General features: G+C 38.1%; 1 protein-coding gene across 6 annotated transcripts in view; it reads right to left on the minus strand.

Moving 5' to 3' along the window:
- Positions 1-13,072, minus strand: part of SORCS2 (sortilin related VPS10 domain containing receptor 2) — a 536,289-nt gene that overhangs the window by 34,548 nt on the left and 488,669 nt on the right. For all 6 annotated transcript variants that reach the window (XM_071447415.1, XM_071447414.1, XM_071447413.1 and 3 more), the window contains exons 15-19: positions 10,121-10,241; positions 8,715-8,848; positions 8,063-8,191; positions 6,162-6,333; positions 2,325-2,511 (exon numbers count right to left, since the gene is read on the minus strand). In XM_071447415.1, coding sequence (XP_071303516.1) covers positions 2,325-2,511; positions 6,162-6,333; positions 8,063-8,191; positions 8,715-8,848; positions 10,121-10,241 — 743 coding nt within the window. The remainder of the gene's footprint in view (positions 1-2,324; positions 2,512-6,161; positions 6,334-8,062; positions 8,192-8,714; positions 8,849-10,120; positions 10,242-13,072) is intronic.

A 13,072-nucleotide genomic window follows, 5' to 3' on the forward strand; every position in this document is an offset into this window, starting at 1 on the left:
TTTGATCTTTCTATATATTAAAGAGCTGAGAATAATTACTGTGAATCCTTCTGCTTGTCTCTGTTACACAATTCCATAATGCATTTGAACAAGCTTCATAGCACTCTTAAGTGTGTACAATTAAGACTGAAGTTATATGATTTCTATTTAACTAAGTTCAAATTTCAGTAGTTTCCAAAGTTCTACACTATACAGGTCATGGTTCCGTGAAAAATAAAATGCATGCAGCATATGTATTAATGGATGTATGCAGCTCTTCTTTAGTTCTTTTTATTCTGAGTTCTTGGGCCTCTACAGTTGCCTACTCACATTTATGCTAATTCTAATTTCTAATTTGTCTTGCAGTTCATTAGAAAGTTTTAGATTGTTTAATCTGGATCAGAAAGTATGATTTGCCTGACAGGCTAAAATTCTCATAACTGTCCTGCATTAAAGAGTATCACATAGCAACCTGGCAGAAGTGGAAAGATTTCCTCTTCCATTTCCCTCTGAAAAAATTCCCTGGGAATAATACATCAGTTGAAGACTGCTGACTCCTGAAAGAAGAATTCTACAGAGACCCCTGCTTTCATGGTATTCCACAGTGAAAAATGTCCCTTAATGGCTATCAGTGTTTCACTAGAACGTAGAAATTGCAGTTTAATTAGTGCCAACTAATTTCCTCAAATCTTGTAATTTACCTAAAAAAATTAAACAGAGCAAATCGCGGTGAAAGCATTTCCTCAAGCAGGCTGTGTAACACACTTCCATGAGTCTGCCAGTCCCTGTGCAGCATTCAGGGCAGGCTCAGGCAGGAATCACATCTGCCTCAGTGCCCTGCTGCCTCTGCACTTCAGCACCAGTCCCCTAATGCACCAATCATTTACTTGTGTAAAACAACTCTGCTTTCTGCAATTTGAAAATCTGCTGCATAAAAGAGAATCAACATCTTTTAGTTTTACTGTTTACTCTAACATAGGCCATGTTAAAAGCACACTTTGAGAAAGTCTTCTGCTTTTTATCAGGCCTTGCTACTGCTTGTCATTCTCTGAAGGGTTAGAAGTTATTCTTGGAGAGAAGAATGTCACACAGAGTTTTTTCCTGTTCATTGCTTGTATAGCTCTACTATTTCTTTGCCTACTCCACTTCTCAGCACCTAGAAGCTTCTCAAATGTAACAGTGAAGCCCTAAGTAATTTATCTGAGCTCTTCGGAGGTGTCAAATGATTTAAAAAACAAACACAACAAAGAAACAGATAATGAAACTGAGTTGTAAAATTTGATTCTGAATCTTTATGTTTGATACAAACAGGAGATTGGTCTTTAGCATGAATGTGTTTGCCTTTGTCTGCTACTCAAAGAAGAACTGGAAACTCTGAACTCAAGAACGCTGACTAGCAAAATACAAAAATATCAGCAGTCACTAGACAAGCTGACATAAAGCAGATGGCTCTGTGCATAACCTGGTATATGGCTCCAGTGATTTCCACTGCTTTGGGATTAGGATGGAAGGCACACCACTCACAACAGAGGGAAACAGACACCTGGAGAATGCAAGATGAGTATCTTTCCCTTTGATGTTACTAGTTTCTGAATTTTTTGACGCATCTGAAAACAGGCAATAGCTGTCCTGAATCTCAAAGGAAGAGGAGAAATCAGTTCCACTTCTGAGTTTCCTTCTTCATTTCAGTTATGAGATGACTGAGGTACATTAAGCTTGCAATGGTGCATGATATTCCCTGGGCCGTGCTATTCTTTATTTTATATCTGTTTGATTGGGGTTTTTCAGTCTTAATTAAGGAGAGGAACAGAAATACAAGTCAAATAATACTGCCTGCAAACATTAAATTATATCCAAGCACCATTTAAAACTCTGTGACAATTAACTACCTAAAATTTAGATTTAGAACCACTGAGATTTTGACTATTTTTTAGAATCATACAAGAACTCATGTTTCCCAACACGTCTGTTAACTTGCTTTACACTGCACCTGGAAGCTCTACAAAGACATAGCTCAAAGTATTAAATTTTAGCTGCTAAGGCTGACAAGGGGTTTTGAATCAGGAAGATGGATCAAACCTGAAATTTATACTGAGGCATGCTTGTTATTTAAAAGATTAATAAACCATCCTTCTGCCAAATCCAAACAAAACTAATTCTGACCTCCTGCTGGATTAGGTTTACAAGCTTCTGCATTAATAACACACAACACTGCAGGACTGCATGAGGATATTGAAAAAATAGGGTCTTTCTTAATTGTGACTAGCAATTTTCTTTCCTCCTTCATAGCTGACATGAGGTTTGTACACAGTGGCCAAAGTAAGAAAACCAAAGAGCTGATTTACAGTTGACTTGGACGAACACCACAGCCTCGTCATGCCCAGCCACATTCTCAGCCTTCACGGAGACGCGGTAAATCCCGGGATTCTCGTAGCGGTGACGGATGGGCTCTCCAGTCATCGTCAGGTTCACGTATATCGCCTTAAAGCCATCCCCAAGATCTACCTGGTATTTGGTACTCAATACATCACCCTAAAAGGAAATCACATCACAGATATCTGCAATGGCCACAACCAAAATAGACAGGACACATGTTCATAACCTTTTACAGAATCACAACAGCGTTTTCAGCCCCAGCCAGACATCTTGACCCAACTGCAACAGCTGCAGTAAAACCACTACTGCCATGGCAATTACATTAGTGCAACAGATGCTGTGTGCACTAATAGAGAAAATACCATGTTTACAGAGCAAGGTGCTACCTTAAAATTACATACCCCAGACCACTAACCAAGTTGTATGGGACAGAAACCATCACTCTTCTCTTAATGCAGCTGGACATTATGTAACATAATGGTGCAGAACAGCCCAAGGTTCAAAAGTGATGCTCATGTGATTGTAAGCAACAGAAGATTGCTATTTTAGCAATTTACTACTCATCACATGAGCTTCTAGCCTTTGCAGTTATAAAGTAAAACCAATTGGCTTAGATGTTCTTCACAGCGCTTTCCAGCCATACCTTCTCACTGTCAACCCTGTGGCCTTTAAGACCCAAGCTGGGATCTTTCCAGAGTTGTAGAGTGTTACATGGATCTACCAGCATGTTAAGAGCTAACATGCTCTAGTGCAAAATTAGATGCATGCTTAATAAAGCTGAGTTTGGGAAATGGTTTAAAAGTCCAGTCAAATAATTCGATCATGTCAAATAGCTCATGAAATTTATAATTCATAATACTTCTGTTAAGTGTTCCTTTAAGTAACACTGCACTCCTAAATTCAGGCCTAAAGTGCCACAAGGCTGATACCATTGTCAGAGAACAAACATGCCCATCATTCATGTTGTCACAGCATAGCTGCTCAAGAGAGAAATCAGGTCTGTGCCACATGGACCGGTCATTTGGATTCAGTCAAAGGAAAATTTGTTTTAGCTGTGAGCAGCAATGCTTTTTCAACACTACTGGCAGCACTGCCTGAGCAAGTGGCCCTGATTCCTTGACCTCCAGCAGTGTGGATGTTCCTGCTTGCTTCCCAGAGACCATGGCAAGCTGCAGGGCCAGGCTATGTAGAAAAGCCTCTTGGTTGTGGAAACACAAGTATAGATTTCAAAAACTTCCTTTCCTCTATGAAAGGAATGTATGCACCCATATGCTGGTCAAGCAACATGAAAGGCCATCAAAGCAGAAAAGGATTGACATTAAAGTATTCAAAAATCACTTCATTTCTCCAAAACCCACGCTCTGAAATTGCTTTATTTCAAAATTTAATCCTAAAAGGCAGCACTATGTAATTCTTTTCACAATGACAACGATCAGTGATTGCAATAATCTCCCCAGGAAACTGATAAATTATCCAGAATTCTATTCTATTCTATTCTATTCTATTCTATTCTATTCTATTCTATTCTATTCTATTCTATTGATTTAGCAGGACAGGTGCCAGGCATCTTATCCAGCTCTATGATTTTTCCAAGAGAGGTTAGACCAGATGATCCTTGAGGTCCCTTCCAAACTGTCAGTCTGTATTTCTATGATCCTTTGAAAATCAAAGGAGGTATCATGCCTAGAACCCATGTAATCCTGACATTACCTTTCCAAAAGGAAGGAAAACATACTATTATTTCCTCCTTTTATTATTTTACAGTGTGGATGATTTTGTTCCATGTTTTATCACACGAAACAACATTGCTTATAATGTAAAAAATACCCATAATAAGGAACCTCTAGGATTATCAAATACCTAAGCACCATATTTCAAGACACATAAAGGACTGTGAAAGGCTCTTCATTGTGAATAGTTTTTTCCCAAATAACATCTTTACTTTGACAACAGAAGGGTAGAATTTTGCAGAGGAGATAACATGTTATTAAAGTTTAAAGCAGAAGAGATATCTCCTTGCCAGCAATGTGTCAGCAAGTGGAATCTCTTTAGATGACATTAGCTTGCATACAATTCTTTTTCACTCTGTCTAATGCTAGCAAGTGTACATGCATATTTTTTCCAGGTGAGACAGAAACCAGCATTGAAAGACAGTAGAGGAAGGTTCTCTTAACATTTTATTCTATTAACTTCCCTAGTGTGAAGATGAGGGTGCTTTCTTCAAAACATCCAGGTATTTCTATTTCCTGACGGGTAAAGACAGAGTATGGAGAAGTAGCAAAACAGTGATAAAGGGAAAAGGCAGATAAATCTATAAGGAATTGGGGACATCTACTTCTATAAAAAATAGAGGATTGTCATGACATTATTTATTCATATATTCAGCCAAAAAAATTTGGGGAAAATTATGACCATGATGGTGTATTTATTCTTTATTATTATTTCTAAGGACAGTTGCAAACTGCCCAAATGTACCAGAAGCCTGCTTCCTTTCCTCTCTAATGTCTGGTATTCCTGCACCTAACAACATGCATTCACAGAAACTAGCAAATTAATTTTGTTCACCAGAGAAAAGAATATGTTTTGGTTTGTTGTAGTAGAGCTGATTCCTAAACTCAGTAATTGTTATGAATTCTCACTGGACTTTGTCATACAGATTAAGTTCTAGGCAGTGCTCAGAACATTTGAGTTTAAATATTATTCTTAGCCATAGAGGGCACCAAACTGCTATATTTCTTCTAAGTCTGTCTTCCTCTTTGATGCATGGAGCAAAGAGTTCACCAAAAGACAGAGCAAGGGATTCTCTTCAAGATCCGTTATTTCTGGAGATTTTTGAATAATTTTAAATGTTTTTCATATTGCCACAGAGATTCATTAAAGCTTCAGTAGGAAGAAACTCAAACTGCCAATCAAAATCATTAGAGTCCAAATTGTAACCAAATGCTCTAGGCTTACAATAAACATTTCCAAACAAATTCTAAAAAGAGAAGGCAGCAGGACTTGCCACACAAACTGTTGGGGCACTGCATGCACTGGGACAGAGCCTGTGAAGCATTAAGCAGCCCAGTGTTCTGCACGTGACCTTCTTGATTCTATTACAGAAATAAATCCCAAGTGCTTGATTTATAGAGCACAGGTTTGCCAAAATGTGTGAACTTTCTTCAAGTTCTTGCAAACCAGTGGGGTTAGCCAGGATTACAATACTCTGGTAACCTGAGCAGAGCAGTTATAGCTTAATGCTAAAAAACAAGCATGAGAAAACAAACCCATGGCAAACAATTCATCCAAGAGTTACTCGCTGCTGTTGGTCAGGGCCTTAGGGAATTGTCTTTCAATAAACAGAAAATGCCCCTGTATCTTTGGCAACACAACTAAAATATAAAAATATTCTTATGCTGAGCTATTTGCTGATTTCTGTAAGGCTTTGCCTCATTCCTTTCTGAAAGGTTGATTCTCAAAAGCATCTAAAGCCAAGTATTAAATGTTCTCTCCATTTTTGTTCTTCTCTGATACAGCAGTTGAAATTTTCAGTTCAAGAAGACTTTGGTAATCCAGTTACTCTGACTTTCCAAGAAATCAGTGCTTTTTCTCCTGAGGAGACAAATCCTGTTCTGCGGGTGGAATTTGGAGGTTCACTGAGTTTACTGGCTTATCTTATTCACTTGAAATCAAGTTTCAGTATTTAGAAAGCTGTTAATCTTTGTCTCAAGCACAAATTAATCTTCAATCAGCAGCAAAACCGGTAGGAATGAAACTAACCCTAAAATCAGCAATTCACCTTCCATGTAGCCAATGTTTATTACTACCTGCTCTTGTTGGACAATGAAGGTGATGTCTTCCCCAGGCCTTACAGCCAGACTTTCTTCTCTGATGCTGATCTGAAGTCCCTTGGGAGCAATCAATGGACACATATGGTGTGCTAAGTTCTGCTGCAGGTCTACTCCACCTTCACACACATTAGAAACAACTTTCCTGTACCTGCAAAAACAGTAAACAGTGGGCACAATGAATTGGAGGTAAGGAAAAGAATGACAGCAAAGGCACCAAATGCATGTGTGATTGAGGCCACTGCATTTTCCTTGGGTTCACAAACAGAGAAGATTGCAAATGATCAAAGCCAACTAACAATGCAAGTACTTTCATTGCCTTAACTGGGGTAACCTGCTGAAGAAAGGGTGTGGAGCATGGATGAGAATTTCACTTACATGCATTGGAAGAGTCTGTGTTTTCCAACTTAGAAACATGCCTGACTAGCCCTTGGGCACCTAGACAGTCTGCTGTCCTCTCTGTCATCCCCTTTTCTAGCATCCAAGTCTTCAATGCTCTAGAGGTCTTGGTTCAAATCCCACAGATTGGGAAGAAATTAGACCAAACAGCTTCTACATTAACCCAGAACTAATTGCTTAACTGCTGCTTCCAAATCTATTTGTTTCTTAAAACACTTAAAGCATTTGTTTGATATAACTGTATAAAAGAGTGAAAGGACTCACACTTTTAAAGTGCTAATAATGAAATGGTCGGATGTGTACAGTAATTATTTATAGATCACTTTCACACAGGTATGTTATTTTTAAACATCCTTTACAATCAGAGTTACATTTCATTCTTCTGAATTCCCACTCTGTATATCCCAGCTGTCATCCACAACCCAAAAGGCAGCATTTTCCTCTGTAAGGTAAATATACACAGAGACTGTGATTCTATTGCCAGATTGGACATTTCAGCATTTGGTTCTCATCTCCACAACCGACTGTGATGGTGTTATGATAAGCCAGAATAGATGCCAGCTGCAAGTTATTCTCAGCACAGACGTCAGACTACATTGTAGTGTATATTCTATGCAGTATTGTTTATAGTTACTAAAGCTTTCCTTTGATTCTGAGTGTCCCATATGGTCAGGAAAAGAATCTTTTCTCCACAGAACTCCTTACCCTTATGGAAGTGAGAAACTTGGAAATTCTGTGAGATGCTGTCAGTTCCTCAGAGTAATTCATTGGACCCAAACTGAAAATTACTCTGAACCCAAGAAACGAGCTAAAAGGCTCATGAACATTCCTATCAGAAGTGTAATAATAGATACAAAATATTACCAAAAAAATAAAAATTCTGAAAAGACAGCTCACCCTCTTCTCAAATGGATTAGTTTTTAAGTGCTGTGAACACACAAGGCAATATTTTCCTTTCATTAATCTGTAGGAACCTCCTGATCATGCCCTATGTCAGAATCAGAACTTTTCCATTTCCCAGTTTTTACAGTTTGCCTAATTTACATTTCATAGAATCATAGACTGGTTTGGGTTGGAAGAGACCTTAAAGATTATCTCTATTAACCCTCCTATCATGGACAGGGACATCTTCCACTAGATCAGGATGCTCAAAGCCCCATCCAACCTGGCCTTCAACACTTCCAGCGATGGGGAATCCCCAGTTTCTCTGGGCAACCTGTGCCCAGAGAAACTCACCACTCTCACAGCAAAGAAATTTTTCCTATTATCTAATCCAAACCTTCACTCCTTCAGTTAAAGGCCATTCCCCCTGGTCCTATCACTACATGTCCTTGTGTAAAGTCCCTCTCCAGCTCTTTCGTAGACTCCATTTAAGTATTTAAATATGAATTTCTTTCAAACCACATTTGAGGCTACTGATTGAAATATTCTACCCCTCTCTGGAAGCCTCATCGAGCCCATGAAATGCAAAATCAGCTTACCCAGTGCTGCTGGTGTATGCCTGCCCCAACACACAATCTTCAGGAGGTGCTTCTGGGTTAAACCAAAAGTCAGCAAAGCATTTGCTCGACTCCAGCTTCAGAGGTGCAGAGCGCTCAAACCCGTAATCACTGAAAAACATCAACACCAAACATGTTACTACCCCCACTTCACTCTGCAATCCAGTTTGGGGTGAACGAGACTACATTTTTCAAAGTCAATATATTTTTTCAGTGTTATTCTACTAGATGACCATACAAGTTGATGAAGCCAATTCTGTTCTAATTTCAGTGGGAGTTGTGTACACTTGGGGGAAAAACTGGTTGCAATTACTTCGTCAGTTCTGCAAAATTACCTCCCTTGGTAAAAAAGAATTTTTTTAAAGGTTTCCTTTGACACTCAGACCAAACATTTCTTTTCTTTTCTTTTTTTTTTTTTTTTTTTAAGCTTGCCTTTAAAATTAATTCCATGGTCATTTTTCAAGTCTTGGTCAACAAAGAAAAACATCAGGATCTGTTCAGTCAGGTGAAACAAATACTTAAACATAGCAAGATTTTTAATGGGAACAGGGGCAAAAGGAGGAAAATAAACCCATCTCAACCTCTATGTAAATATTTATTAGAAATAAGTCAAAAGGCCCACAGACAGACTCACCATAAGAAATCAGTGTTCACACATTCACAAACTTTGGATGTGAGAGCTGATGTGAAACTTTTCCCTTTAATGCACCAAGATGAAATCTTCCTCTTCCGAAAGCTTCTCTGCTGGCCCATGATGCAACGATCACCCTGAATATCAAAGCACTGGACTTATTGCCACAGAACCTCCACAAACAGACCTTGTGTTGTCCTGAGAAAGGCTGGTCTTCCTGCCAAGACTATAAACCTTACCAGCCCTCTGATCTCAGATATATAGGTATAGAAAGCCCTCATATCCACTGCTGTCCACTAACAGATCATTACAGAGTTGTAACATGGGCCATATTTCCAGGACACAAATCTGAAGATGCACATGAAAATGAAAGTGCAATTTATGTTTCATAAGTGCCCAAACCTGTGTGCAAAGCTCAGAATTGCCATTTAAAAATTTCATCTGTCTTCAGATAGTGAATTTCTCTAAATGACCATATCTCATGTTGCCTGTCCATTTGAAGCACCAACCATGAGGACACAGAACGAGCTCTCTCCATACACACTCCATTGGTAAATGGGCAGCTGCAAGTACTCTGTCAAAGTAATTTTAGTAGTTTCTAATTTCTGAAAGATATTTCAATGCCAATACCCCAGGATACTGTTACCCTTTAGGCTCAGATCTGTGTAACATTCTTTGTATACACACAGCAGTCCCAAACAGGAGGTGTAAAATTAGGCACGAGAACTAGAAAATGAGAGCTGGAGTAACACTGAAGTATGCGAAAAATAAACCAACCCTGGTGGAAGAAGTAAAACATAAAAATCAGAATGATTATGAATAAATATGATGTGTTCCATTTAATAAAAAATACCACCACATATTGGTCTCTTTAATCAGTACATAGTACAGACAATTTAGCTTCCGGAAAGTGGATTTGGCCAGAGCATCATGATTAGCACAGCCTTAGTGCACTATGCAGAAAGGATATTGCCCAAAACAACTGGACTCCATTACATTATTGGTCCACTGAGATCCTAAATTACTTCTGGAATGGACTTTACTTATGGCAATTTATATATGAGTATGGTATGTGGTCAGGAAGTTGGCAGAACATGACTGCATGTTGAAATTGTTTCAATCAATATTACACACTTCACTTTATGGGACATGCTTCCCAACCCAGCAGGACCACCTATTATTATGGCAACCCCCCAGATATACTTCTGCCTTTTTTGGGACACAGATCACACAACCAAAGGGAACACGAAATCCTCTCTGAATTTAAACTCCAGCGAAATCAGCATAAGGAGACTAAGCTGTGGGTGTAGCATCCCAATTCAATTTGGAAACATTTTCTTAGCACACAACACTATATGAATCTGAAAGCTATGGAAAAATTTTGTCAGTTAACATAAAACTATGAATACCTGCAGATTTGTGAGCTCCCAAGACTCATAGTCTTCATCAGTGCACTCCCTGGGGAAGGATGGTCTGAAATCCACCTTCACCAGTTCCCAGTCTGAGCGGTAGCTGATATGTCCAAAGACTCTGAACAAAAGACCAAAAGGAAACTCTTACTGCAAAGAAATACCAAACAGCTTAGATTCAAAATTTCAGTCTTATCTTTTCCTATCCACAGTCGTAGTTCTCTGCTAAAAGGTGCCAGGTTAATTTTTCTTCCACTTTTATTCCTCTTCTATGTACAATGAATCTAGTTAGGAAACACTTGTTAATTGTATGAAACTTTACAATGAAGAGATATAACTCATATGTTAAAGGTTTTTTTCCCTAGCAAACTATCCAAAAATTAAATAGGGAATAATATTTTCTAATTTGAAATAATTTTTTTTCTCTATTATCTTGCTATGTGAAACAGACAGAGCTCTCAGATTTTGACAGGAAGCTCAGATCAGGGAGCAGAAACCCAGATGACCAGAGTCAGTTTCCAGCTCTGTTGCTCATTCCTTGTGATTTGCAATTTCTTCAGTTCTTTTTCTTGTGGGATTTTGTTTTAATTTCTACAGTCTTCAGATGGCAACATGCTATTGTTAAACTCACAGCATTATCATAATATTTTATTAATTTCTAAGGAATACACTACATCTCCACAGTGTGCTGGAGAATTCAGAGTCTCTTCTTCATTTCAGATAGTTCAAAGTATAACAAAAACCAGCCAAAAATGGTATAATCTTTTTTTGGGGGTGGTGGAGGGGGAAGGAAAAAAAAAAGGAAATCTCATTGCTTTAAAAAACAAACTGCACTTTCAAAGCAGACAACTTTTTTTAAGTCAGAATCTTTATTTCCAAAACAAAATGGGTACATATGACATCAAACAACAAATTAGAAAGGATAAAGACTCTTTTTGGGCAAAAGTAAAATGTATTTGTGGTTTGTATCAGGCTTATGTGACTTACTTGCCAAAGAATTTAAGGTTAATTCTGAAGCCAACAATTTCTGTGCAGTTCATACTGCACGGAGTTCATATTCCAAGTTTTAGTATCATTGTCCAAAGTAATTAATTCTTTTGCTTTGCCCTCAGTTTTGTCCAAATCCAGGCACAGCAGGAACGGTACAGTTTTACTAAAATCATTCTGCAGTGCCCAGTCATTTCTCTTGTCCTGAATTCCAGGTTCAGATTGGAACTGGAGTAGACCAGAAGTGATTGATTTTCTACAGCACAGAGGCAATACACAAAGCATGTTCCCTCGTAAATGGCTTACAGCTCTGAAATATTCCAAAAAGGCTGAAAAATAGTTCACAGAGACTAAAGATGTACAATGATTTCCCCCTTTCCTTTCTGGTGTCTTTGCTTCTCCTCCACAGCAGAGAGCTGTAGATATCAATAGGTTATTGCTCACACTGCTCCCATTATAGTGACTGGACAACCCATGCTCACAGGAAACCACACCACAAGCAGTGCAGTTAATTAAACACAAACATATGCATTTAGTTTGTATTTCTTACTCTTTTCTTGTAAGGCTCTGAGATTAAAGGACTTGGAACATCTAATTCCTTTCCTTCTAAACGTACTTATGGCTCAGAAGTAGAAGCAATGCACACAAACTAAAAAATGTGGCTCAGTCACTGGCTGTATGTGCACATAGGTGTGTGGTCCCATTTCTCTCATTAAGCCTAAGGGTTTGGTTCTTTTTTCTGGTTCAGCTGGATCCTAAGAGCTGCTGTCACCATATAATCTTATTCACTGGTAGTTACATACTCAATAAAGTGTCTACCTAGGTGGTCTCTTGCTTTTTCCACAATGCCTGTTTCAATATGACTGGGTTTGCTGACAAACATGAAGTGTCTTTTGTATGCAAAATGTCCTGTGCCTGTTTTCTAAAATCTTTGTTTCTCCATACAAGGTACTAACATAAGGCAGACTTCACCATGTGCTTATGCAACTACCTACCTCAGTGATTGCTGCTCCAGGCATCACAAGACTTCACAAATTTACTGCATTTCTTTTATTAACTCGTTCATAAAAATATACATTCAAGTGCAAGTAGCCAAGTTAAAGCTTCACTCCTGCCTCAAGAAAAGTATTTTCTACAGAACAAATGAAATTTTCTCCATTCGTGTGAGCTATCTCAGGCAGATTAGCCAAGGAAAGAGGAAGAAAGGAGGTGGTGTTTTGAGTTCAAGGCAGAACAGAATAATGACATTCTCCTGAAAACATAATCTCTGAACTATTATTAACGCTCTTTGAAATCTCATGAGGATGATTCCAAATAACTATGGCAAGGGAAAGATGTTGCTTATATATATAAATACACACACACAACCACACATACACTTTTATGTGTGTATATAGAACCAGAGATATAAAAGAACAAAACAGAGCTCAGAGAATTAGAGATTAATTTTGATACCCACAGAGATACCAAAAAATTATTGAGCTATCCACTTCTAAGCACCTTGGAGATAATTAAAATGATAACAAACAGCTACCACAGATTTATCAAAACCAAATCATGTCAAACTAATGTAATTTTCTCCTTTTACAGGGTGACTGGATTAGTGGATAAAGGAAAGAAAAAAATGCAGCATGTTTTGACCTTTGTTAAAACTGTTACACATTTCTACCTGACATTGTCTCAATATAAAAAAGAAAACAGTGCAGATAAAATCACTGTGAAGAGGAATGGAAGTACATATTGAATTAGAAGAATCCATTTTCAAAAGGTAGTTATCAAATAAAGAATATTTTGAGATATGTAACACAAAGATATGATGGGCCCACAGTCAATATTTTCATTAACAATTGTGGTCAAATAAGAAAGACAAAAAGTTTTGCTGGTAACACACAAAGAAGGGAGTGGACATGATGGAAGCAATGTTCAGAAATCAATATGATGACATACTCCAAAACCAAGCAAAAA

The sequence above is a fragment of the Agelaius tricolor genome, unplaced genomic scaffold (genome assembly GCF_023055355.1).
Source record: "Agelaius tricolor isolate 1412-34295 unplaced genomic scaffold, bAgeTri1.0.p SCAF_24, whole genome shotgun sequence".
Classification (NCBI taxonomy): domain Eukaryota; kingdom Metazoa; phylum Chordata; class Aves; order Passeriformes; family Icteridae; genus Agelaius; species Agelaius tricolor.